Source organism: Callospermophilus lateralis, chromosome 16, assembly GCF_048772815.1.
Source record: "Callospermophilus lateralis isolate mCalLat2 chromosome 16, mCalLat2.hap1, whole genome shotgun sequence".
NCBI lineage: Eukaryota > Metazoa > Chordata > Mammalia > Rodentia > Sciuridae > Callospermophilus > Callospermophilus lateralis.
Genome location: NC_135320.1, coordinates 62916108 through 62943036, shown reverse-complemented (window position 1 = coordinate 62943036; position 26929 = coordinate 62916108). Strand labels below are relative to the sequence as shown.

Below are 26929 nucleotides of genomic sequence, written 5' to 3'. Positions count from 1 at the left end.
GTAAAAATTAATTAATTAATTAAATTGACTTTGTAATGGTCAGTTTTAAAAATGAAGTGTTTTGGAGATTGAAACCAATCTTTATAACAAATGCTTTAAATTAACATCATTTTCCAGTCAATATTAAGTAAGATTTGTCCTACTGGACTGCACCAGCTGGACTAAATATATGAAATAACTATTTTTCAAGCTACAGAACATCAGGCAATGAAGGACAGTGATCCATGAGAGGTGGGAAGCAAACCAGGTGAGCCCTACTTGTATTGTCCTAGCTTACTATCTTTAGAAATTTTTAAGGCTGCCTGTGCAGGGAGCAGAAAAGCAGATTGAACCTAGTTGAGTTACAGAGTTCAGGGAAGGAACTGAGTCCAGAAAGACCAAACACACTAGAGTATATAAGACAGAATACCGGAAAAGCAAAGAAATTACAGAGTAAGAACTCTGGCACGCTGCAGAGGGTTTCCCTTGAATACTCAGCTTTGTACTGACTACTGCATACAGGTAAGGAAACTAACCAAAGGAGAAGGAACAGAAAGATTTAGTACAAACGGTAATACTAATAAGTAGACTAAATGTTAAAGTCTTAAATAAACTTCTAGTCTGCATTTCTTTCTTGTACTTTGTTTTCCTGTAACATATAATGATATTCTGAATATTTTGTTTGGCTCAATCTTTGCAAAAGTCAATATATATATTTATAATAAAAACTGTTCTACATTTTATAAATGATTAAAATTTCAGTTGTAAAACATGAAACTTCAAAAAGTACTCATTAGGATACAGAATTAGAAAAGAAAAGCCTCATTTAAGGTATTAAAAGTCTTGCCATTTAATGTATATGTAAAATTTTAAATACAATATATATACAACTAATTGTAACAAAAATACTGATTCAAAAAATTAAGATGAAGCTGGGCATGGTGGCCCTCACCTGTAATCTCAGCAATGCAGGAGGCTGAGAAGCAGGAGGATCATGAGTTCAAAGCCAGTCTCAGGAACAGGGAAGCATTAAGCAACTCAGTAAGACCCTTCTCTAAATAAAGTAGGGCTTGGGATGTGGCTCAATGGTCAAGTGCCCCTGAGTTCAATCCCCGGTACCTCTCTACCAAAAAAAATTTAAGATGAAAATAGAAACACACATCTCAGTTTTTGTGTATTCACACACAGAACAGTCCTGGACACTAAAGGAAGTAATGCGTAGTAATCAGCTGCAAAAATAAAGGCATACAATTTTATGGCTGGAATGAACTTGAGGAGTAGGTAGTAACAGTTAAATCTCTTCATTTTACATGGATCAAAACCAAAAACCTAGGCTTACACAGCAAATCCTAGGATTCCTGAATCTGTACACTTCTCTTCTCTGCCATAGTTGTTCTATGGACACTTATTATTCAGCCATCCAATTCCTTATCCAGTGTCCTACCCAGAGTCAAACGATACACATTTCCCTGAAGCCACACAAAATCCTGGATTTTAAATGACCAAGCAACCAGAATAAGGTTCAAAAAAGGCTTCTCTTACCTTCTGGAACTCACCCAGAACATACAAAAGGGGCTCATAAAAAAGACCAATTTCTATCATAACTTCCCTAGTATATATAATATTCTATGAAGAATCATGCTTAGGATACTTGAAAAAAATAAAAACGAAAATTTAAAAAAAATAAAAACATTTGTTTTTCATATACTCTCTGAAAAAGGCAAGTACAATCTAAATGACTAAGTTTAAGTACTGTAATTTGTGTATGGGGGACAGGTAGCTGCCATATTCCATTTCCAATTCATTACCATTGCTTCTTTTTTCATGATTAAGAACATTAATCATGAATCTAGAATAATTAACTAACTATCCAGAGTTTAATTCTTTTATTCTTTTTAATTTATTTTTATGTGGTGCTGAGGATCGAACTCAGGGACTCGCACATGCTAGGCAAGCACTCTACCTCTGAGCCACAACCCCAGCCCCCAGAATTTATTTCTTACTAGCTGTATAATCTTGAACAAGGCACTTGAATTTGTTATAATCCTGTTTGCCCATAAAATAAAGTTAATAATATTAGAGAGGACTATGGTGATAATTAATGAGATGACATATGTAAAGTGCTTAGCTTAGTGAGGGCCCACAATAAATATTCAAGAAATGTTGCATTTCATCATCACTATCATTACCATCATTATTTTCTTTAATTATATCAGCCTTCCTTTCAATTATACTCATTTATCACACCTTCTGCTTTGCAGAAAGCTGCAGCTTTACTCTAAGTTGGCTGTAAAGTAGAAAAAATCCCAGATTAATTATATAAACTGTTATTTTATCTGAGTATGTTTTACTTGTACCGAGTCAAAAAAAATGAATTAATAAACATTAAATAAGCTATATAATTATTTAATCGATGCTAACAACTCCATTTTTGCCCTCACAAAGATCAGCAGATTTTTAGCCTATACCATTTCAAACAGTTTATCAGTTTCTTTAATCAACGTTCTAAATTAATAAGCTGAAGGCATTAAGAAATACAATAACTGCTCTGAAAACCCAATGTTTGATAGTGGAAATCACTCTAGTAAAAGAATACCATGGCAAAATTTACAACCATTCAAAAATAAATGAACTGACCAACAACACAGATTCTACTTTTTTTCCTCACTATGTGTAAGTGAAATTCAATGTCTAGCCCCATGGAATTCATATCTTCTAGGTGAAATATGTATAATAACTATAATATAAATATATTTGGGAAGAAAACACTACAGAAATACAGTATTTTTTAAAATTTCAGTATGAATATAAAGGATAGTGTGATTTTTGCTGAAATATTAAAAGGGGAGGTGGCCACAGGGAGCTACCTCTGAGGATACACTAGATTTGAACCATTATGCTCCTATAAGAATTTCCCAGTTAAAACCATGTATAATGGTGTTAAAGTAAAATAATCAAGAAATTATATAATATTTCAAACCCTTAAAGACAATAAATAATATTCAAGTGTACTACATGTTTTCTCTAATATAACACACAATTGGGCTAGCTAGCAATTTTTCCTGAAAGGCACATCTTTAAGAAACTAATTACTTGTGAAAAGACAGCCCTTGATTGAAGGGCTAAGGATTGAAGGATTAAGGTCTCCGAGCAAAATAAAATCCGGTGCTCCCTGTAGTCCAGATTTGAGGACCTGGGAAGAAATGGTTAGCCTGGGAAGAAATGGTTAGCCGGCCAGCAAAGGAAAAGCACAGTTCCAGATTCTCCTGCCTCCAAGAATATGTGGCATTTTAAAGCACCTTCACCCTTGGCACACAGACAGTTATGTCTAATACCAAAATAAGATTTCAAATATCTGATACATCACAATAGGCAATTCACACTTCAGGAAAAAAACCTAAATCCTTCTGAAATATAAAACCAACTAAAAGACAATAATTATAACACTTTCTTTTTGAAGGCATTATTCAACAATTATTCATTGAAGGCCTACCATATGCTAGTTACGTTGGAGGCTGGTGACCTAAGTTTTTCTCCTCAAGAAGCATTCAAACGGTGGGCCACTTCCAGCTTAGTCATGGTAGCTAACTACCAAGCCACCGCACTTGCTGCTGCTAGAGTTTCTGGACAAGTTAGAATCAAGAATTTACAATGTGATAAAGAGTGATAAGGAAATTGCTGGCATGCTTCTAGGATTTGATGACTTTTGTAATATGGTACTGGAAGATGTCGCTGAGTTTGAAATTATGCCAGAAGGAAGAATTACTAAATTAGATCAAATTTACTAAGTCAAAATAACAATGCTGGTTCCTGGAGGAAAAGAACCTGAAGTGAATTTCCTTGACTTATGCTAGATTCCATTTTGTTTTATAATGAAAACAAAATGGAGTTTTTAAAAAATCATTTAAGGTCAAGATTCTCTAAAGCTAATTTTCCAGTTAAAGGGAAATGCTTTGAAGATGTATAATCATTTTTCTAAGTTAATCATGGTTATCTTGGAAAAAGAAGAAATGAGCTTGTTTTCTGAAGACTAAGAAATAAAGGTGCTTTTGGCTGTTTTTTTTATTACACTATAGTAGTCAGTGAAACAAAGATTGTATTGTTTTGGCATTTGCTTTTCTGTCATTTTATATCTGTTTCCATCCTCATTTATATTACCATTTGTTTTTCAAACAATTGTTCCAAACAAAATGATAAATTCTGATTTTGAATAAGTACATTTAAAATACATGAGTTGATTTAAGAATTCAATTTGAACTAAAAAAAAAAAGCAGCAGCATTCAAATGATGGAAAAATCTATATTTTAAAAGCAAGCAAAACTTAATAAAACTGACTGGTTTGGGGGTAATCTAAGGAATAAAAGTTTACAAATAGTCCTGTTTAATACTTCTTTCTGATGGTCTAGTGAATGAAATCTTCACACTTCAGAGCTTATAAAACATATTCACAGCTAATTTTTAATTAATATTTTTATTACAAAACACATGTAATTCATTCCCCTATCCCAATCAATTCCACCTGTTCTAGTCTTAGATCCTCATTATCTCTGGCCTGAAATAAAACAAGCTCCAAATGATTTATCTCTTCTCAAATCCTTCAAATCATCCCACATTGCTGACAAGTTATTCTAAAAATATCTGCAGGTATATCCTTAATCAAAACTTGACTTCATTTTCCATACTCTGAGAATAAAACCTAAAAATTTGAAGTATAGCTGGTATATGCTATGCTTGTTCTATAGACTCTCTTGTTGCACCTCTAACTACTCTGTACAACCAACTCAGAGGTATAAAATACAGTTCTCCATAGAGACAAATAAATGAGGAATGAAATGGTTAATCACAGATATGAAATTGTAGTTGAAAAATGTATACAAGGAAGCACTTTGGAAAGAGAAATACAAACGGTTTCATAAGAAATATTAAAAGATGTTTGACATTATTCATAATGGAAATAACAACAAGATAACATTTCTAACCAATTAAAATGGCAAGGATTGAAACAAAACAAGCTGATAATATATAACTAGAAAGGTTACAGGCAAATAATCACTCTGGTCCACCATAAAAAGTAAGTATAGATTTGTAACTGCTAGAAGAAACCATAGGGTCAACCTCCAGGCACCCATTTCCTTAATAAGACTTGTAAAGCTCAAGAAACGAAATCAATAAGTAGATGCCATTAAAGTTTCTGCACAGTAAAGGAAACAAGAATAAAAAAATACATAAATAAAGAGCCTACAGATGAAAAAAAATCTTTGTTAGCTACTCTTCTGACAGAGGATTAATATTCAGAATACACAAAGAACTCAAAAAACACCAAAAAAACTGAATAACTCAATCAATAAATGGACAAATGAAACAGACACTCCTCAAAAGAAGAAATGCAAATGGCTAACAAATATATGAAAAAAAAAGTTCAATATCCTTAGCAATCAGGGAAATGCAAATGAAAACTACACTGAGATTTCATCTTGCCCCAGTTATAATGGCAAGCTTGAAGAGTACAAATAATAACAAATGCTGGCAAGGATGTGGGGAGAAAGGATCACATGTATATTGCTGGTGGGATTGCAAATTAGCACAGCTACTATAGAATCACTGTGGAAACTTCTCAAAAGACTAGAAATGGAATCATCATATGACCCAGTTAATCCACTCCTTAGTATGTAACCAAAGAAATGAAATCATACTATAGCAATACATATATTCCAAGGTTTTTAGCAGTGCAATTCACAATAACCAAGTTATGGAACCAGTGTAGGTATCTATTGACAGATGAGTAAAGAAAATGTGATATGTATATATGCACAATGGAGTTCTACTCAGTCATAAAGAAGAATGAAATTATGGTATTTGCAGGTAAGTGGATAGAAATGAAGAACATCATGCTAAGTGAAATAAGCCAGACTCAAAAAGTCAAAGGTTGAGGATTTTCTTTTATATGCAGGAGCTAGAGAGAAAAAAAAAGTAAACTTATGAAAGGACAGAGTCATAAAAATACAAGAGAAAACAGCAGGGGAAGAGGATCAAGGAAAAGAGAAAAAGAGGGAAAGGTACCTACTGGAAAATGAAACTGACCAAATTATGCTATATGCATGTATGAAGACAGCACAAAGAATTGGAATTCTTCTTCCTCACAAATATATGAAAAAATGTTCAACATGCTTACGCATAATCATAAGGCATCAATTTAAAAAAATAAAAATTAGACTAGTAGAATAGAGAAAGGGGATTAGAGGAGGTAAAGTGGAAGTACTGGAGAATGAAATGGAGCAAATTATGTTATGTGCATGTATGAATATGTCACAACGAATCCCACTATTATATACTAATAAAATGTGTTCATTATAAATTGAAAATTTAATGTATGGATTTTCTGACCTAGATGTACTACATCTAGGGATTCATCCTACAAATGATATTCACTTGTCTGAAAGGATGATATTAGAATCAATCTAAGAGTTCACCAAAGGGGACTTAAAACTATTTTTCATCACAGGGACTACATATTCATGCAATGCAATGCTATACAGTTACTCAAGAGGATGAGGTAAAGGACGTGCTAATATGACTTGATCTTTAAAAGACATGGTTATGCAGAGTATGACACTACTTGCATTTCCAACCAATCTCCCTGTTAAAAGATAAACACATGCACACACGTGTACACACTCACAAGCATGCACATGCAAACACTTGTCTGTGCAAGAATGTCAAAGAAAAAAGATAAATAAAAAAGAATAAAATAAAAAAGAATCTCAATACCAAAAAAACCTGTCAGTGTCTGCTTACCTAAAGTAAGGAGTATTGAGCTCAGAGGTAGAAAAACTAACTTAGGTTTTTGCATTTTTTATTTTGTTATTATATATAATTTTAACATAAGTATGCATTACTTAACAAAAGAATATTTTACAACTTTAAAGAAATAGCCAGGTGTCCCATTTCATCACCTCAAAATAAAAATTTGAAAACTTCCACTCTAAATCATTTTAAGAAATTTTTCCAACCCTAAGGGGGCTTTGTATTTTAATGCTAAGGCTTACTCAGGTCATTCACTTGGATCTGATGAGGCATACTCATTATTCAAGATCTATAAGGCTCAAACCTCATGCAGTAAGTCACCAAAAATCAGAATTTAATATATTTATATATAAGTCCGCAATGTGTTCATTACATCATGCTAATTCCCTAAAAGCATGAGCAAGATGCTATCTAATATATTCTTCTGTTTCCAGCACCAAGCATATTGCAAACACTCAACAAATGTTTCTGAAAGAATAATAAGGTGTGGGAGGGCTCAAGATTGCAGAATAGATAGACTCAGCCTTAGTTTGGTTCTTCAAACACAACTGCTTGTGGAGGTGGGTAACTTGGGTGAGTACTGGAAATTGCACAGACAATGAAACTAAGTGAACTCCAGAGAATAAGGAGAATGATGAGGCAAGAGAAGCAAGATACCCCAGTGGTGGGGGAAAGGGAAACTTCCCTCCAAGGAAGTAAAGGTAAAAGAGAAAGTGTCACAGTGTGACTCAGAAAGTTGAACACTGAAGACAAACAGCTTAAATAAACAGGTGATCTGGAGTCTGCAAAACAAGCTGGCTTTAGAGAAGAAATTCATTGCATCTCTCAATAAATTCTCGGATCCTACTGTCAAGACACTAAACTCTCTGGGGATCATAAAACTGAGAATAATCATACTACAGGGTTCCTGTGGATATCTTCTTGCATTTAGTGGCTGGGCAGTGGCTACACGAGACAGTTGTGGCTTAGATAAGTGTTTCTGACTTAATCCAAGCATCAATGGCTATGACAGGAAAGGGAGTGGAAGGCACAGCAAGCAGATCAGCAATGCTGCCCTCTGTGATGCAGAGCAATATCAGTTGCATGTAGCTTCAAAGCAGAAGTCGGGTCTAAAGGCTCCGGGATAAAACCTAGTCAATAACTTGGTCCCTGCATAACCTCTCCAGCCCAGAGCTCCAAGTTTCAATTTTTCTTCCTTCTTCCCATTCCTTTGAATCATTCCAGGGATCCAAATATGGCTTTGACATACACCATGCTCCAGGGTACATAGACTAAAAACCTCCTGAGAGAATATACTCCAGGTGTCATACACACTCTGCCCAAAATTGGTCAGCCAGAAGGTTTTGCTGCAGCTCTGACATATGCCATGTACCCAGTTCTGCATGAACCCTAACAAACACTTCTACTTAAAGAAAAGAGGTATACAGGCTCCCAGCTGTTGACCTATCCCCAGAGAAGCATAGATAGAGGGAGGTTGAGGTTTGGTTCTTGGGCAAATACCCCACAGTAGCAGCAGAAAGAGAAAACACAATAGTTGATTACATCACATCTATGTGAATCCTCTACATCAATCACAGCTGCACCTGGTCAGAGTGCATAGGGCTCATAAGCGTGAAGTGAGTGCAACAGAGAGGGAGCTATGTGATTCCAGCTGGCCCTCCCTGTGAAGCACTTAGATCTGTACCAGTCTCTGATCAGAGAACAAGAGCTTCAAGCCCTTCAATGTACCTAGAACACCAAGAATCAGAATCACTTTCAAATAATAGAGTTACTATGAATAGTACTTTGGGAGCTAATGCCTCCATAATAGGAGTAACCACACAGAGGCATATCTCACATTCTCTGCCACCTATACCATATGTGCCTAAAGTACTGGAGTATCCCCACCCTAACAAGTCTTGCAGAGACAATGGGTCTTTCTCATCCTTTATGGTACACTCTGTGCCCAAAACCACAAATTGTAACCAAAAAAGTTATAGGAAGATTATACTATGGAGTCAAATTGGAAATAAACTCAATATTACACAACAAATCAAAACTCCAAGTCACATTAGCAGAAGAAAGGCACATACTGTGAAGGCTATCACATGAAAGTGGACGAAATTCATTAGAACAGATGCTCAAACCTCAATACAGAAACACAGAAATATGAAAAAACAAGGTAATATGTCACCTCTCAAAGTTCTTCACAGTAAAAGATTTCAAAGATATTGAAGTGGGTAAATGCCAAAGTAGTCATAAAAATCATTTTTAAAAGCTCAATGAAATCCAAGAGAAAACAGTTGAATGAATTAAAAAAATTCAGGATATGAATTCAATAAAGAGATTGAGATTTTATAAAAGAACCAAATAAAAATCAAAAGCTCAATACACAGGAAAAAACTCAGTTAAAAGCCTCAACAACAGAATAATCAAGTAGAAGAAAAAGTATTAAAGCTTAAGAACAACTGTCAAAATATTACAGTAAGACAGCAAGACAAAAAGACAACATACAAGGTCTCTGAGTATTATGACTTGGATATGGAATGTTACCTTAAGGCTGATGTGTTGAAAGCTTGGTCCCCAGTGCAGTTATGTTTGGAAGTCAGACTTTTGGGAAATATTTGGATTATGAAGGCTCAGACTTCATCAGAGGACAAATAATTTGATTGTATTTATTGGGAGGTGGTAGAAATGGTAGAAGGTGGGACCTAGTTGAATCAGTGGTCCTTGGAGACGTGCCACTGGGATTATCTCATGTCCTTGCCACTCAGCTTCCTGGCTGTGATGCCATTAGTGACTATATCTTGATACTTGATATCTTGTCCCTAACCCCTTTTTGTGCATGTGCACTTGCTATTCGTCCCTACAGTTTCCTGGAAGCTCTGCTCTACCATGCCTTTCCTCCATGATGTTCTACCTCAACTTAGGCCCAAAACAACGGAGTCAGCCAATCATGAACTGAAACTTCTGAAACTGAGTCAAAAAAAAAAAAACTTTGCTCCTTTAAGTTGTTATGTCTGGTGTTTTGGTCACAGGGATGAAAAGCTGACTAACACACTAGGACACCATTAGAAGATCAATCGTATAATTTGCATACCAGAAGGTGAAAGCTACATTAGAGAGAACAAAAAACATATCGTTATAGAATAGCAGAAAACTTCCCAAATATTGGGGAAAATATACAGGTACAGGAGGCTTCTATATCCCTAAATAGACATGGCCAAAAAGAACCTCTACACAACATGGTTATAATGCCAAAAGTACAAAATAAAGAAGAATACAAAAAGATGCAAGAGGGAAGCACCAAGTCACACAGGTAAACAAATCAACATAACAGCATATTTCTCAGTAGAAATACTAAAGGCCAGAAGGGCATAGGACAATATATTTCAAATCCTGGAAGAATATAACTGCTAACCAAGATTACTACTCCCAGCAAGGTTATACCTCAGAATTGAGGAAGAAATAAAAAGTTTTAAAGGTAACACAGATTAAGGGTGGGGAGGGGGGTGTGGAATTCATGACCTCTAGACCAGTACTGCAGTAGATGTTTAAGGGAATTCTATACTCAGAAGAAGAAAGATAAAACAAAATCATGAGAGGATATAAAAGAATAAATCTCACTAGCCTATACAAGAAGATGTGCAAATGAGAAATAGAAAAGTGACATTATCAATACAATAAACCAAAATAAATTAATTATAAGTATCGAAATTTTTTTAAAAGCCTTCAAATAAAGAAAAGCTCAAGACTGGATGGATATGCTGCTGAATTTTACCAGACTTTAAAAGAACCAATACTAACCAAGATGGCAAGCTAATAAGACAGTTAAGATTAGAAAATGATTCAAAAACTTTCCTATTCTACTTTTTTTTTTTGAGTACCAAGTATTGAACTCAGGGGCACCCAAAAAATGAGCCACATATCCCGCCCTATTTTGTATTTTAATTAGAGACCTGAGTTGCTTAGTGCCTTGCAGTTGCTAAGGCTGGCTTTGAACTTGTGATCCTCCTGCCTCAGCCTCCCAAGTCACTGGAGTCACAGGCCTATGCCATGGCGCCTGGCCAATTTTACTTTTTATAAGTATCTTGATAAACCAACAGAAACTATTTCTTATTTTTGTATTTTATAACAGTTAAGCCTGTGGTTATCAGAACACTTTTCTATATTTAAGAATCATAACAAAATAACAAAACCTTTCTATTCAAATATTTACAAAAACAAATACTCAAAAAAAAAAAAAAAAAAAAACCCTAGAAGTTTCCATAGAAAAATCTCCCTAAGGTGAGATTACAACAAAAGTAGGAGTCTTTATTACTTCAACTACTATAATATAAAATAGTAAATTAATACAGAATATCAAAAGGAGTAAAAAGAGATAAGGATTTATAACCAATGACTGGGAAAAACATACTCTAAAAACTAATATTTGAATACTAAATAATTTCCCATGTTAGTATAGTTTCTTTAAAATAAATCAAGTAATTGCTCAATTATTAAACATTTTTGTATCTTAAGATCTACAATCATATATTACATGATTTTTAAAAATGTCTAACTTTAAAGAAATGCTTGCCAAGTAAGTAAAAACTTTCATGAACCTATATTATGTATTAATGTAACCATTTTTCCTTCTATAAAAGGAAAAGACTTAATCTGATTTTTGTCCAAAAATTGTGAAAATATCCTTTCAGCAGGCACATGTATACATGGAAATAATGACAAAAAAAAAACATTAAAATGAGTGATATATATCTAAAGTCTTCCAGTATCTTTTCATTTAGTAAGAGTCTGAGAATCTTCTATTAAAGTTTTGCCAATATGTTAACCTAAAGTGTTGTCAACTTAAAAAAAAATTTGCTAGGGAATTATTTTTTAAACAAATACTATAATATACATACATATATATATACATATATGTATGTATATGTACGTTTATGTTCACAGATTGTTTTCCTTATTGATGTGTAAGGTAGATTAAAAAATAATACCCTACATTCTTTATACTAAATCACTGAATGACTTTTTTCATTGTCCAATAAGACAACTAAAACATATTGACATAAACTAGGAAAGTTAGTATTTCATAAGCTTCAAAATATCACAAAAACATTAAGATCTGCTGGGCTTTTATTCAAGTACAAGCCTGCTCCTTCCTAATTTCAACTAACTTCTTTCCTAAAAAGACATCTTCTAGAAATTGAATTTTACTGGAGACTATTAAATCTATTAAAAGATGGTCCATTATAAACTATTTAAAATAGAAACATAAAACCTGGTTCCATATGTATGCTTCCATTATTTTGTAAATGAATTAGTTTTATCTTTTAAATTAACTTTTGATCATCCTCAGGACAATTTGTCAACTTACAGTGTTAGTTGGGTCTTCTTGTAAAATTCGATCATATAGCTGTACAGCATCATCATATCTATTTAAAAAGAAAAAGGAAAATCGAGTCATTATCTTTAAAATGCAGTGATAATAGTAAATACAGAAAAAGATTTAACTGGCAGGGCTTCAACTGCATTCATAATTGATGTCCAAGTCTTCTTATCTGCATTTAAAAGGGAAAGTTTACTACAGTCTAAGTTTTTAAATAAAAACACACTGTATTTAAATACTTACCAGAAAACTTCAAAAAACACTGATTGAATTTGGTCTGAATACAAAGGTAAAAACTAGCAACACTGTTTGAAGAGATAGAGCAAGCATCAGAACCAAACCTGGGACATGGCAGATATGTTAATGTTAATAATTAATACACAGTACAAACACCTATGTCCAAATTAATGGTTCTAATGGGAAAAGGGGACAAGAGGCAAAAACAGATGATAATGTAAACAGACAGATGAAGATTCATTTCTATGTCTCTGATTATTAGAAAAGCCTTACAGATTGAGGACACCAAACCATAAGAATATATTCAGTACTCTTACTGAATAGATCATGCTGGATGACATTCTCACTGGTATGACTCATCTTTTTATCCTACCATTACAAACATAAATCTTTGAAAACAGACTTTATTTTCTATGTTTTGTTCCTCATGGACACCTCTCTCAGAATATTTGTTCAACTTTCTCATTGTTCACAGCTAACTATCAAATACCTCAAACTCAACAAGTCTTTCTACCAGAAATATTTCTTCCTCATTCTATATACATTTTTTTTCCTTTTTTCCATTTGGTAGATAACATTTGAACATTCAAGATAGAAAACCAAAAGGCATTTTTAATTTCTTTTTCTCTTTCATTTCTAAAATGTAATCGGTAGCCTATTTTCTGACCCTCTCAATTTCTTTTCATCTTACTCTCTCTACAATCTCTGCTACAGTTTATAATTCTAGTACAACAATCTCAAAACTGCTTCCCTTCTGAAATTACTCACTACACACCCATATTACAATGTTCTTACAGACAAATCCAACTGTTATTCTTTCCTTAAATTCCTATAATGGTTTCCTGTTACTCTCAGTTGAAATTTCTTAGTAGGATATATGAAGTCCCACACAATCTGGTACCTGCCTGTACCTCTAGCTTCAGTCCCAAATAGCAACTCCATCATTCATTACATTATAGATATAATGAACTCGTAATTCTCCTGGAGTACCTACAGATGTGCTTCTAAAGTTATCATTGAAGAGGGAGCAATAGACAACGCTTCAATTAAAACAGACTATTTCAGCCAGTCATGGTGGTGCATGCTTGTAATCCCAGTGGTTTGGGAAGCCAAGGGAGGAGGCTCATGAGTTCAAAGCCAGCCTCAGCAACCCCGAGCACTGAGCAACTCAGTGAGACCTTGTCTCTAAATAAAATACAAAATAGGGCTGGGGATGTGGCTCAGTGGTTGAGTGACCCTGAGTTCAATCCCAATTAGCACAGGAAAAAAAAAAAGGACCATTTTTTTTTTCTCTTTTCCATTACTAGGTTAAGAGTACACTTAGAAACAGAATTCTGTTTTTTAAAAAGGTTATAACTCCAATCTAGATAATAGTGTCATTCATTTGCTTTGAATGTGTGTATGTGTTTCTAATCTAGATAATAATAGTGTCTTTCATTGCTTTGAGTGTGTATGTGTTTGGGTCTGTGCATGTATGTGGTATGTATATTTCTCAAAACAACCTTTACAAATTGGCAATATCTGTATTTTAGAGGCATGAATTTGAAAAGAATTTAAAAAGTTAAATAATTTGTCAAGTCAAAGCTAGGAAATACTGAAACAAGACTTTGAAGCCAGCTCTTACTCCAAAGCATGATCTAATTTCAGAAGGTCAGAGATGGTAAATGGGTTACAATACCCATTTCCTGGGAGTAACTGACAGGATTTGTGATGAGAAACACTTTGACACTATTCTAGAACTCGACAGCAAAAGACCTCGTGCAATGAATGATGTGCCATGAGCATGAGAGAACCTAACACAATCTCCATTTTGCCATTTTTAAATGGAATCACATTGTTCACAAGATTTGGTTACCTTTCCATGGCTTCAAATCTCATGCCTGTTAATCGTTTGACTCTATGACTCCCAGGGAACTGTCTTCTTAACTCCTGAAGACAAAACTGAAAAAATAGTTGGTAAAAAAGACTTGAACAGTAGTAATTATCTTATATATATTAAATGGGTTACAAGGAATGGTTTACATAGTTTTTACTATGTCTGAAAATTTCTCGTTAGTGCCACTTAACTTTTCTGTTCTTTTGTTTTGTATTTAAAAATGGATGCTAGAGACTAAACTCAGGGCCTTTATGTGGTAGGCAAGCACTCTACCTCTGAGCTACAACCCCAGCCCTCAACTAACTGTTAAGATAAATAGTCAATACTAATTACAGAAAATATTCAATACAAGCCATGTACCAAGTCTTAATCACTTATATACATATAAAGCAAATTAAATATAAAATAGGCCAGGCATGGGGGCTCACACCTATAATTCCAGCAACTCAGGAGACTGATGCAGGAGGATTGCAAGTTCAAGGCCAGCCTCAGATTCTTAGTGAGGCTCTAAGCAACTTAGTGAGACCTTCTTTCAAAAGATAAAATAAAAAGGTCCAGGTATGTTGCTCAGCAGTTAAGTACCCCTGGGTTCAATCCCCAGTCCAAAAAACAATAATTAAATACCTACCAATGCCAAGTCATCTCGACCATAGTCTAGGGCTGCAATCATCACCTGTTCATATATGATCCAAACTAGATAAATGAAGAGGGGTATGAACAGTTTAAAATAAAAATCTGCTAGACATAAATTAATGTATTCTTTAGTTTGTGATACTTTAGAGAATATAACTTATAATTGAAAATTGATTTATTATTTCCAGAATAATAAGGAAAGAAAGCATCCTTTCAGGTATATAAAATATTTTGATATCTTATGAGGTAAAAAAAAAATCCAATATTAAATACTTTTACTATTCTAAGATTCTTCATGAAATACATTTTGGCAAGACATCTGGTGGCTTGTAAGCTTTAAAATAAAAATGCCTATTTGATAGCCTCACTTCTACTAGCAATTATTTTTTTTCTTAAAAAAATAAAGTATTAAATTTTATGAAACAAAAAGTCACAGGTAAGAGTGATCTGACCAGTAGAAAATACATAAGACAGGTTAAAAAAAGAGAGAAAAACCATAAATGAAATGTGCTGAGTCTGAATGTAATAAATTAACAGAAGAACTTACTATCATCTCCAAGCTTAGAAGCATATTCATTAATTAACTCTTCTCCAACTTCCACAATTTGCTCACTATTTCTTGAGTTTTCTTCTCTCCATTTCCTCATTTTATCTCGCATTTCTGAAAACATAAGCTAGTTATTTTTTCGTATTATATATATATATATACACACAAATGATAGACATAAAAATAACTGAAAAAATGAAATCTACTATTTGTGTAAAGAAAATAAACTCATATTAATGTAGAAGTCTACCATATCTCCAAGTTGATAAAGTAGTACATAAATTGAATAGATCATTTAGAAGAATGAAAAAGCTTCAGAAGTGATCTATCTTTAAAAGTAATGAATGGCATGAATCTGCTACACAGATGCTTTTTCCTTGAAGCAACAGTGTGTCTTAACTTTTGGGGGAGTCACAGACCTTTCAGAGTTTGATAAAAGTCAGGGATTATTCTTCCAGAAAAATACAATTATCTATAGAAATTTTTAAATACTCAAGGTATTTTGAAGTTTACTCACTGATCCAGGAATATAAAAATTTCATTATAATTATTATATTAGACTCTCAGCAATGAAGGAATATTCAACATAAATTTCCTTAATGTTACAGTGCCATGTAAGGAAGTAAAAGTAAAGGAAATCTTTTGTTATTTTAAATGAGGAATAATACAAATAATGTAAAATAAAGCCAAAAGCACTGACAAAAATAAAAATCAACAGAACAACTTTGCATATTATAATACAACAGGGAATTCTGCAAGTTTCAAAGAACAGCATTGCTATGATGTGAATGTATCTTCCAAAGTTTATGTGTTGGAAATATAATCCCCAAAGCAACCATGTTGAGAGGAGGAACCATTAAAGAAGTGATTAAGTCATGAGGGCTCTACCTAATGAATGGACTATGTCATTATCACAGGAATGGGTTATTTATCACAAGAGTTGGTTTCTGATGACAGTATGAGTTTCAGCTCCCTACTCTTCTGCACATTGTTTTGTCCTACTGCTATGGAATAACACAAGCAAGGCCTCTGGTAGATGCAGACCTAGATCCTGGACTTCTAGTCTCCAGAACTGTAAGTCAAATAAACTTCCCATTCATTAAAAAAAAAAGTCTGGGTTATTGTCATAGCAGCTCAAAACAGACTAAGAACTAATAATAATAGAAATACACACACACACACACACACACACACACACACAAGCTATCTTATCTAGTCCCTTTTTTTCCCCCACAATATTAAGGACTGAATGTGCCTCCTCTCAATTCTTAATGCCCAATGTGATGATATTAGGAGGTGGCGCTTTGGGGGAGTTTATCAGTGCCTTTAAAAAGAGTAAGAGACAGGGCTGGGGTTGTGGCTCTGTAGCAGAGTGCTTGCCTAGCACTTGCAAGGCCCTGAGTTTGATCCTCAGCACTACATAAAAATAATAAAGTAAAGGTATTGTGTCAAACTACAACTCAAAAATAAATTTAAAAAAGGTGTTAGAGACTGTATCTTTTCTCTTTCCTCTACATTAGGTGAGGAGAAGTAGGCTTCCTACCCTTACTAAACACTGGCTCTTCGAGCACCTGCTTCTCAAATTTCCTAGCCTTGAGAACTATGTGGAATCAATATTTTTTGTTTAGGATGTCCAGTCTATGATATATTTGTTACAGTAATCTGAAATGAGTAAAACACATAGTTTAAATCAACCATCCAATTCATCACATACATGCTTTCTTATTACTATCTGAAAATCTTACATATATTCTACACTTTGAAGTTATCACCTTCTTCCTTCTATAGATATACATGCTAGACAGATTTAAATAGTTGAATTGAATATTGTTGAACAGATGAGTTAAATGAACAGTACAATGGAGCTCTATATCATAAAAAGAGAATTTATCACAAAATGAATTTAATTTTAAAAAATGGCCCCAGAATTGGTAAAATCATGACAAATCATGAAAGAGTGATATACAGTTAATTTCTTCTTCTGAAACATATAAATCGGTTTATATTTTATTCTGCACAGAAATGATCTTGAACTAAGTTTTAAAGGTCAAAAAGGAGTTCATAAGGCAAATAAAGTAAATTTTCTTATTAAGAATTCCTGGGGCTGGGACTGTGGCTCAGTGGTAGAATGCTCACCTAGCATGCATGAGGTACTTCGGCAACACAGAAAAATGAAATAAATACATTGTGTCCAACTAAAACTGAAAAATACTAAAAACACAAAGGGAAGAGGAAGAGGAGGGGGAAGAGGAGGGGGAAGAGGAGGGGGAGGAGGAGGAGGAGGAGGAGGAGGAGGGCCTAGCTGGGCGTGGCGGTGCATGCCTATAATCCCAGCAGCTCCAGAGGCAGTAGGATTGTGAGTTCAAAGCCACCCTCAGCAACAGCAAGGCACTAAGCAACTCAGGGAGACCCTGTTTCTAAATAAAAAAGAAGAAGAAAAAAGAACTCCTGAAGGGCTGGGGCAGTGGCTCAGTGGTGGGGCACTGTGTTTGATCCTCAGCACCACATAAAAACAAACAAAATAAAGGCATAATGTCCATCTACAACTACAAAAAAAAAAAAAAAAAAAAAAAAAAAACCCACCTCCTGAAGCTGGGCATGGTGCTACACACCTGTAATCCCAGCAGCTCAGGAAGCTGAGAGGCAGGAGGATCGCAAGTTCAAAGCCAGCCTCAGCAAAAGTGAGGTGCTAAAGCAACTCAGTAAGATCTTGTCTCAAAATAAAATACAAAATAGGGATGAGGATGTGGCTCAGGGGTTGAGTGTCCCTGAATTCAATCCCAGGGACCCAAACCCCTCACCCCCCAAAATCGTGAAAGTTTAGGGATTTGGGTCCCCGGGATTGAAAATACAGGAAATAAGAAGGTAAGAAGTAATGAATTAGGTTCTTAGTTGAAAATTTCTGAGCAAAAGAAAAACAACATGATTAGAGCTGTATGCTACAAAAATCACTGTGGTGCAGGCAAGCAAGCAAGCAAACCAACCAGAAGATCTACTGGAAAGTAGTAAAAAGTTCAAAGAAACTAATCATGGAAAATGTATGATTAGTGAAATTGGTTTGAATAAAAACTCTTATCTCTTAAATGACCTCATCCAACTTAATGAAAATATATTTAAATTTCCACACTTATGGAGATAATACACCTAAAACTCAGGGATGTGTATTTGTGTGTATGTGTGTATATATAAAGTTCTTAGCAAAGTATCTGTAGAGATTCAGATTGACATGACTGCAGCCACCTTGAGTCAACTGTCATGATTGCCTCTGATTAACCCTGGTCTGTTTTCCCCCCACATAGTTTTCCAGCATGCTATAAATAAATGAAACCAATAGAGTGGTATGTTGAGCTTTACTGACATGGACCCTGTCATCATTGGTTCCAGGTATGTGCCTGATATTCTTGATATTAGCTTAAGATAAAACAGGTACATTCCAGCTTTTTTCTCTTATCTTCTTTCAAAGTCCCTGACCTCTGACCCAAATTGTGAGTATGCACATGGTTTTACTGCCATTCAGGATGGTGTTTCTGTCAATTAGTCCTCCAATAAACTTCACTTTGTGCAATCTTGGATCTGACTGCCTCAGTTCTTTAGTCTCCCAATACATTGGAGCCAGCTATTATACACTGGGTTGCTCTGAAAAATCTGGAACACAGTGTGAACTCATTAAGCATTAGCTCCTTCCAAATCAATGAAGTGATCTAAACGATACGCAACAATTAAGCAATGGCATCAGATATAGAAAATGGAGAAAAATAGTACAAATTATGTGAAGTATTTTTTTCTTCAAATTAGAAAGACTCTGGAAAGATGATGGCAGCTACAATGGCACTATCAATAGCTACAAGATCTACATGTACCAACATCAACACAGAAGAATGCTACAGGAAGCAATAAGTGGCAAGCTGATAAATTCCAAAACAGGAGAACTCCCAAAGAGCCAATACATGTTCACTGCAAAGCACTAAGAACTATTATGTGAAGAACATCTGAAACAAGAAGGGCTCTGCTCTTGCCAATCCCAGCTGAGTGCAAATAGACAATGGCAAGAAGGACTGAACTATCTGGAGCAGGTGGTCCTCTGACAGGTAGTTAGTCCTGACTGGTCAGGCCTCATTTTTAGGACAGGATTCAAAACAAAGGAAAGTGAAATCAAAATTCAGCAGCCCAAGATCAATAGGAAGCCACCCCGCCCCCCCCCCAAAAAAAAAACTCAGAAAGCAAGAATACTACACCAAAAAAGAAAAAAAAAAGAAAGAAAAGAAAAGGAAGCTTTCTGAGAATAAAAACTTTACTGAATGCCACACCTCACTTTAAAATCACAGGAAAACTAATTTCACATAAAAATGAACAGCAGAAAAGTGTCAAGATCACACTTGTCAGTCTTGGATTTTGCATCCAGCTCCACTAATTTGTTTATAGTCAAGATAAATTATCAGACAACCTAATTTCTAAGACATTCCCTTCTGATATGCAATAAGTTGATATATCTATTGATATATCCCTATGATTTTCACTCATCATTCAGAAATGCATTGTTATTTTTATGACATATGCTAGAAACATAAAAATGAAACCCGATTAAAAAGCTCACAAGCTAACAGAAAAACTGTAAACAATAAAAACACCCAAATGGTTCAATATTTTCATTTTTTGTGTTATTTTCTTTCTTTCGTTTTCTCTTCTACCCATGTAGTGGCAGTAGTAGACAGTGGTTAAGAATAGAAATGCTATACTCAAAATGCTTAGGTTCAAATTCCAGCTCTGCCACTTTGTAGCTGTGTGATATGAGCTGAGTTAATAACTTTGCCAGTCAACAGTTCTCATCTAAAAAATGGAGATAAAAATATAATAATGGCATCATATGATTATTGTAGTGAGCACTGAGTAACATATTTAGTATAGCATGTGCTCAAAAACTTTTAGCTACTATTAATATTTTACCTTCTATATCCTTTCCTATTTTCATGTACACTACTAATTCTCTTTTGGTTTTTGAACGAAGAGGTTTTAGAGCTTCTCCCTAAGACAAGGGCACATTCTATAGCAGCAAATGCTTAGTCTTTTTTATAATTCCACCATCTCTGAGTTTGCTCTTCACATTGCATTTAGATCAGGAGATTTAAACAGGGGTCAATAAACTATAGCCCCAGGGCCAAAATCTATAGCCACATGCTTTGTAGTTTTATCAGAACCTATAGAGCCCTCTTCATTCAGATAATATCCATGGTTGTTTGTGTATTACAATCACAGAGGGACAGTAAAGACAAACCATGTGGCACACAAAAAAACCACTAGTATTCACTATCTAGTACTTTCCAGGGAAAAAATATGCCAACATCTGAGAGTAATAACTAGCAGAAAGGGGAAAAGATCTACAGTTAAACAACCACTATTTAAATTCCAACTCTGCCATTGATGTGCATCAGCAAGGTGATCTTGGACCTACCAGCTGACATTTCTAACACCTCAGCTATAAAATACAAAGGATCACAAGCCTGTCCTACAAATTTCTGATGAAACTTTTACATAAAGTAAAACCTGGATCTCTTACATTGTTGCTTAGATAATACAATTGACTGAGGCTTTTTGTTTGTTTATAAGCTGATTTTTTATTATAGTTGGGAGGGCATGCACTCACCAATTCTTCATAGGCACATAGGCACCAATACTATCTTTCACAAATTTCACACATTTTCCTCATCTGCTTGGCCCTGAAGTTTAAGACTTTAATATTAAGTAATTTATGTAGGGCATTTTACAAAACGTAAAATGCTGCAAAATTTTAGTTACTTCGATTTTAAGGAAAAACAACTGATAACTGTTTCAGCCACTGGCTAGAATTCTATAAAGGCTTTTCTAGCACTCTTTACTCAAGGGTGGGTTAAACTTTTTATTTTACCCTAAGTACCCCCACCAAGAGGTAAGCACCTCAAAATTAAGGTGGTTTTATTATATGTGTGTAAAGTAAACGGCTCACTGCTTACCTGAACAATTAACTGTGTAAACCATGTGGGGTCATCTAAAGACCAAAGGTTATGAGAGTGACTAGGATTATTCTGCTTATTCCTTCCATGAGGACTAGGTGTCACTGTGGTAAGACAACTAGCCTCTGAAAGATGGAAAAACACGCCTGCTACTTACTCTGATGACTCTTAATTCAAAACTCCTTACTCCAATCCTATATTTTCTATACTTCACTTAATTATATATTCCCAAGTAATACAGATTCATTTACACGAAACATCATACTCCGTAAGATACCTGGGAGATAATAAATTTTAAATTATCCGTAGTCCTATGAATTTGTTTAATTGGAGTAGTCACAGGATGTTGAAAAGACCCATTCTGAAAGAACGAGTCACCTGATTTGAAAAAAGGAAGAATTATTTTATTTTCATGTACAGAGAACTCAGCAAAAGAGTTTTTCAAAATCTATATTTCAACCCAGCAGTGGAATATGAAATCAATTTAGGGTACTTCTTGCAGCATTTGTGGGGGAGGGAATAAGACAGAATGAATAGAACAGAATGGAATGTTCATGCTAATACTTTTCAAGTGAAGTTCTAATTTCAACTTATACACATATATATATGTATGAACATATTTGAAAGAGTTGTTTTCTAAAATTTATTTCTTGTAGATTGTGCAAATAGCACTGTTGTATGAAAGGGGATATGCTTTTTTAAAACATAATTTCAAAGAGCGGGTCTATATCTCAAATAACGAGCAAGAGTTATATTATGAAGAGGGAAAGATAAATGGTGCTATTAATTTTTCTAGGAAAAATGCAAAAAATAAGAAGTAGTGAAAATGCAGGTGTTAGAAGCTGTATGTAGGAGGGGGAGGAGAAGTTAATTTTAAGTATTATCACAAAACATCCAGAAGATATGCCCTAAGATAACTGTGAATACGAATCTTCATTTAAAAATTAAACTTCAGGATATATTCTATGAACTCTGGGAACTTGCCTGTCTTGTTCAGCACTGTATCCTCAATAACTGTAACAGTGCTTGATAAAAAGCATTCAACTATATGTTTAATTAGTATGTTTTTTAGCATATTACAGGCTGATATTTACACCTGGGTGTTGACAAGATTGCAGACCGAAGACATTTTACCCATTTTAGAGGTCTTCAAAACTGATGAGATCTCTGAATCATATTTTCCCAAAAATATGCACACATAATCTTAATTTTGCACGTACGTTCATGAAGTTTACAGACCATATAACATGCCTGCACAGATCAAGAATCTACAGATCTCAAGTTTAATAACCAACCTAATGACATGACATATTAAAAAGAGGGCTACAGAAGGAATCACTGAGGAATCAGGGGAAAAAAAAGAAGCAAGTGGATGTAAGGAACTCAGTAGAGGAAAGATGTGAAAAGTAAGAAAAGAACCTGGAGGAATGTTATTAAGAAAGCATGGAGGAAAAAAGAAAGTTATGAACTTTTCATAGAGTGATCTACACTAGCAAATGTAGTACAGATGTATAAAACACAAACATTTGAGTTGACATTAGATTTTCTTAGAGACCTTAGAGAAGAGATATGGGGTGGAAACCAAATTGTGGTTACTGAGAGAATGAACAAAAAAAGATGAAGCAGGAACAGTGAGCATGAACAAGTGAAATTCTCTTAAACATAATATTAAAAATTTTTTCAACAAATATTCATTTAGTGTCTATTACATGTCAGGCAACTGTGCTAGGTATCCTGTCTACATCCTGCTTAACAATATTGTCTCAAGAAATTTGACAACTTTATTACAACTCTAAATTCTCTTTCCCACATCCAAAGTTCCAATCAATAAATTTCTTTATGTAACAGATGCTTTGAAGTGGCTGAATTAATAAGCCATAAATCCTATATCTCTGTACAGTTTGTTAGAGACTTGGAAAGTGCTAGAACTACTAGACAGGTAATAAATTATCCTATTACAAGAATTACATTATTCTTTCAACTAACCAATTCATGATGTTATTCAATGGAATTCCTAAGGACACACCTCTGACACTACTCCCCTCCAAATCTCTCTGAGACCTTTCATTGACCTCATACATCCTAAAAAAATCTGTTATTCTGAGTCTCTGAAATAAAAATCTAGAAAACTAATTTCTTAAAATTCCCTTAAAACAGTTTTAATTCTGAAAAAGTCTAAACCTTCACTGAACAAGTGAACAAACCATATACTATTAGTTGAGTTGCCTAAGTTGACCTAAGATACTAAAGAAATATATCCAACACTAAAAAAATTATTCTTAGTTATATTTTGGGACAATCTGTTAATGTTTATCATTAATCCCATTAATAATTCATTCAGTCAATAAACAATCAGAGTTCCTCCCAAATTTCCAACTCTAATGACATGACAGTGAACAAAACTAGACTGGTTACTTTCATTCTAGGAGAGATAAAATTTTAAAACTTAACTGGATAAGTATTTCAATGGGATGAAAACACATGATCCAGGGGCAAGTTTTGATTTTTTTCTTTATTCTTTCTTTCTTTTTTTTTTTTTTTTTTTCTAAATTTTGATAGAGGGATGGGGAAGGGGGTGAGGTTAAGGAGGGCTCTCTGTAGTACGGGACTTCTGAGAAGAATTCTGAGAAATTATAAAGTCTAACAGAGCTAAGAATGAGCTATACTAAACATACCTTAAAATATCACTTTTGAAAAATTATGAAACATTTGAAAAACTTTTTAAAAATATTAAAGAAAACAGTCACATATTTCCCATCTGGCTGAAAGGATATAACCTGACAAGTCTTTTAAAGTTATTCACAGGTTTGTCTTCTCCATTAGACTGTGATTCTATGAAGTAGGGACTGTCTTACTTGAAATATGCAAGATCTAACACTAAGCATTTAAGACTTCTGTTTAATATAATGCATTCCTTCAGTACCAGCAGAAATATTCATGTGCCACAAGCCACAAAACCAATATATTATCTATATTATTGAATGTACTGTAAGTGTAAAGAAATTGTCTTTTCCCTTACATGTCTGCAACATCATAATACTTAGAAATTTATTCATGATCAAACAGTAAATATAATTTTCAGTCCACATGTCATTAGGCCATTATTTAAGCATCCCACAAAGGCATTCATTGAACAAACTAGCTACTGAAATCTACTGAACTATGTTAAAGGCTGGCAATGTGAATTTCAATAACATAAACTTCATGCTTTAATGAAATTGAAGTTTCTTAAGCAGGTCTCCCACGAAAGTTTCTAAAATGGGCGGGGGGATCTTTCTTGCAGAATGGATTCAATGTTTGGCTGTTTGGGGATTTAAAAACACTCTGCCCTAAATCAACCAAGGATGAGACACAAGAATGCCACACGTGATCACCTGTCCAAGAGTTAACAGTTATTTTCCCCTTTAGAATAGGATTTACTGGTAGGGAATAGGTACAAAATGGTATGGAGTGTGTAAAAGTGATTTGAGGGGAGAGTGGGACAGAGAATTAAAAGCATAGAAATTAAAAACCCGGTTTTGAAAAAATAACAATTTGTTCACCGGTCTTCTACACACTTTTTCTGCACAGACTTGAAAGACTTCCAAACACTTGACAACACAAGGCCTTACAGACCCTGTACTTCTTGGCTTCAAAGAAGCTTCAACAATCCACTCTCCCGCCCCTTCCACGCCGCCCAGGAACCACAGGAAAAGTGTGACATCCTTAACTCCAAGTCGCTCCGGCCTCATAAATGGAAGCTGCGCCGGGCCGCTGGACTGGAGCGGAGGTAGGGAGGTCAGTCATTCTTTAAACGAGCAGTAGGGAATGCCAGAGTCAGTGGCCGGGCCAAGGAAAGGGTCAGCCTCAACCTCTTCCTCAGCTTTGCCCGCCCAGTCAGAGCTCCGGTGCCAAACAAAGACCGGAGAACACACCTGTCCGAGCGTAGTGGGTGCTTCCAAACGATTCCCCCAGAGCTTTGGGTCGTTTTGTGCCCGCCCCGCCCGAAATTACCTTCCCAAGTGACATCGTAAAGCTCTGAGACCTTCGCCATCTTCCTAGAACCTAGAGGCAGCGGGGTAAGAGGGCGGGCAGACGCAGTCACGTGACCTGCAACCGGGCGGTAGTGAATTACGAAGCCATTTCTCATTGGCCGAGAAAGCGGAGTGGGTGGCGTCCGCCGCGCACGTGCACGCAATTCTACGGAAGGGCTTTTGGAAGAAGGGGGCGGAGTTAGCCAGGCCGTGCGCGGTGCGTCAGGAGCCTGCGGAACCTGAGGCGGCCGGCCTGTCGTCGGAACAGATTTGGGGTGAGGTGTCTTATTGACCCTAGATTTTTATCATTTTTATCGGTGGTGCCCACTTTGTTTTTTTTTTTAATACATGGGCTTATTCATTATCTTCATAGTCCCCAGTCAGTACTTCAGGACTGGTTGCAGTGTTCTACCCAAATAACCTCCTCTGTCCCCAACCTTTTTCTTTCCCTAATGGTATTCGCTTCCCATTTATTTTTTAAGGTTGAACTAAACAGAAATACTCCAAAAATTTTATTAAATCTCTTTAAAAGGCTAAGTGGGACACTCGCCCTTTATGCTTAATGTTCACATGAATGCTCTCCTACCGACCACATTGCATGGAATTATGCCTGTCTGCCGCCACTCTAGTTATGAATCTCCTTAAGCAGCCAATGTGTTGGTGCTTGTAAATAATGAATGAAGGCACAAGTGAGACTTTCACAGCTCCTAAACTTTGCTCCACCTGTTTACTGCGAGGGGGAACCCTCTTTTGAAGCCGCCTTCAGGAACCTTTGGACCTATTCTTGAGCTAAGGAGAAATGTCTGGATTGCAAGAAATTAGAGGGTCCAAAGCATATATTTAGTATTTTAAACAATAAGAATATTAAATTTTAGCGGGGGATTAAAGTGAGAAAAGAAGACTTAAAAATTCCTGCAAAACAGCCATAGTTAGGGGTTAATGAATAAGATGCAGTCACGATTTGAGAAGGAAAGAAGAAAAAAGGACTTCTATCCCACAAGCTTAGAGAGTAAGAGTTTATTTTTACCAGCTTTATTGAAATATAGTTGACAAATTAAAACTTGTGTATGTTTAAGGTATAAGATGATGGATGGTTTGATATAAATATACATTTTTAAATGATTCACAATCAGATGAATACATCATTTACCTCCCATGGTTACTGTGTGTGTTTGCATATGTGTGAATGTGTGTGGGGGTGGGGTGAGAATACTTAGTATCTATTCTGTTAACAAATTTCAAGTTTACTATACAGTGTTATTAACTATAGTCATTATACTGTTCATTAGGTCCCAGAAGTATTCATCTTATAACCAAAAGTTTGTACCCTTTAACCTACATTTCCTCATACCCAGTCCCTGGCAACCTCAGGTTGCTTTTTGTTTGGAAGGAAAAAAAGAACAATCAATGCCATCTGCCACAAAGAAGTCACATAAGGACAGAAAAGACTAGTGAATTTATGGACTTAGATTCTGAATGAGCTTCATT

General features: G+C 35.1%; 1 protein-coding gene and 1 pseudogene across 2 annotated transcripts in view; one reads left to right on the top strand and one right to left on the bottom strand.

The window, feature by feature from the left end:
• The window catches only part of Emc2 (ER membrane protein complex subunit 2), a 43987-nt gene extending 18495 nt beyond the window's left edge, over nt 1-25492 (bottom strand). Inside the window, exons 1-5 of one of the 2 annotated variants that reach the window (XM_076835922.2) lie at nt 25422-25492; nt 15442-15555; nt 14890-14954; nt 14241-14326; nt 12137-12194 (exon numbers count right to left, since the gene is read on the bottom strand). In XM_076835922.2, the coding sequence (XP_076692037.1) occupies nt 12137-12194; nt 14241-14326; nt 14890-14954; nt 15442-15555; nt 25422-25461 (363 nt within the window). In that variant the 5' untranslated portion in view covers nt 25462-25492. Of the gene's footprint in view, nt 1-12136; nt 12195-14240; nt 14327-14889; nt 14955-15441; nt 15569-25421 lie in introns of both variants that reach the window. The other variant, XM_076835923.2, reaches the window with a different exon arrangement.
• Nucleotides 2907-3833, top strand: LOC143382321 (U6 snRNA-associated Sm-like protein LSm5 pseudogene; annotated as a pseudogene).
• Nucleotides 25493-26929: the final 1437 nt, after the last annotated feature.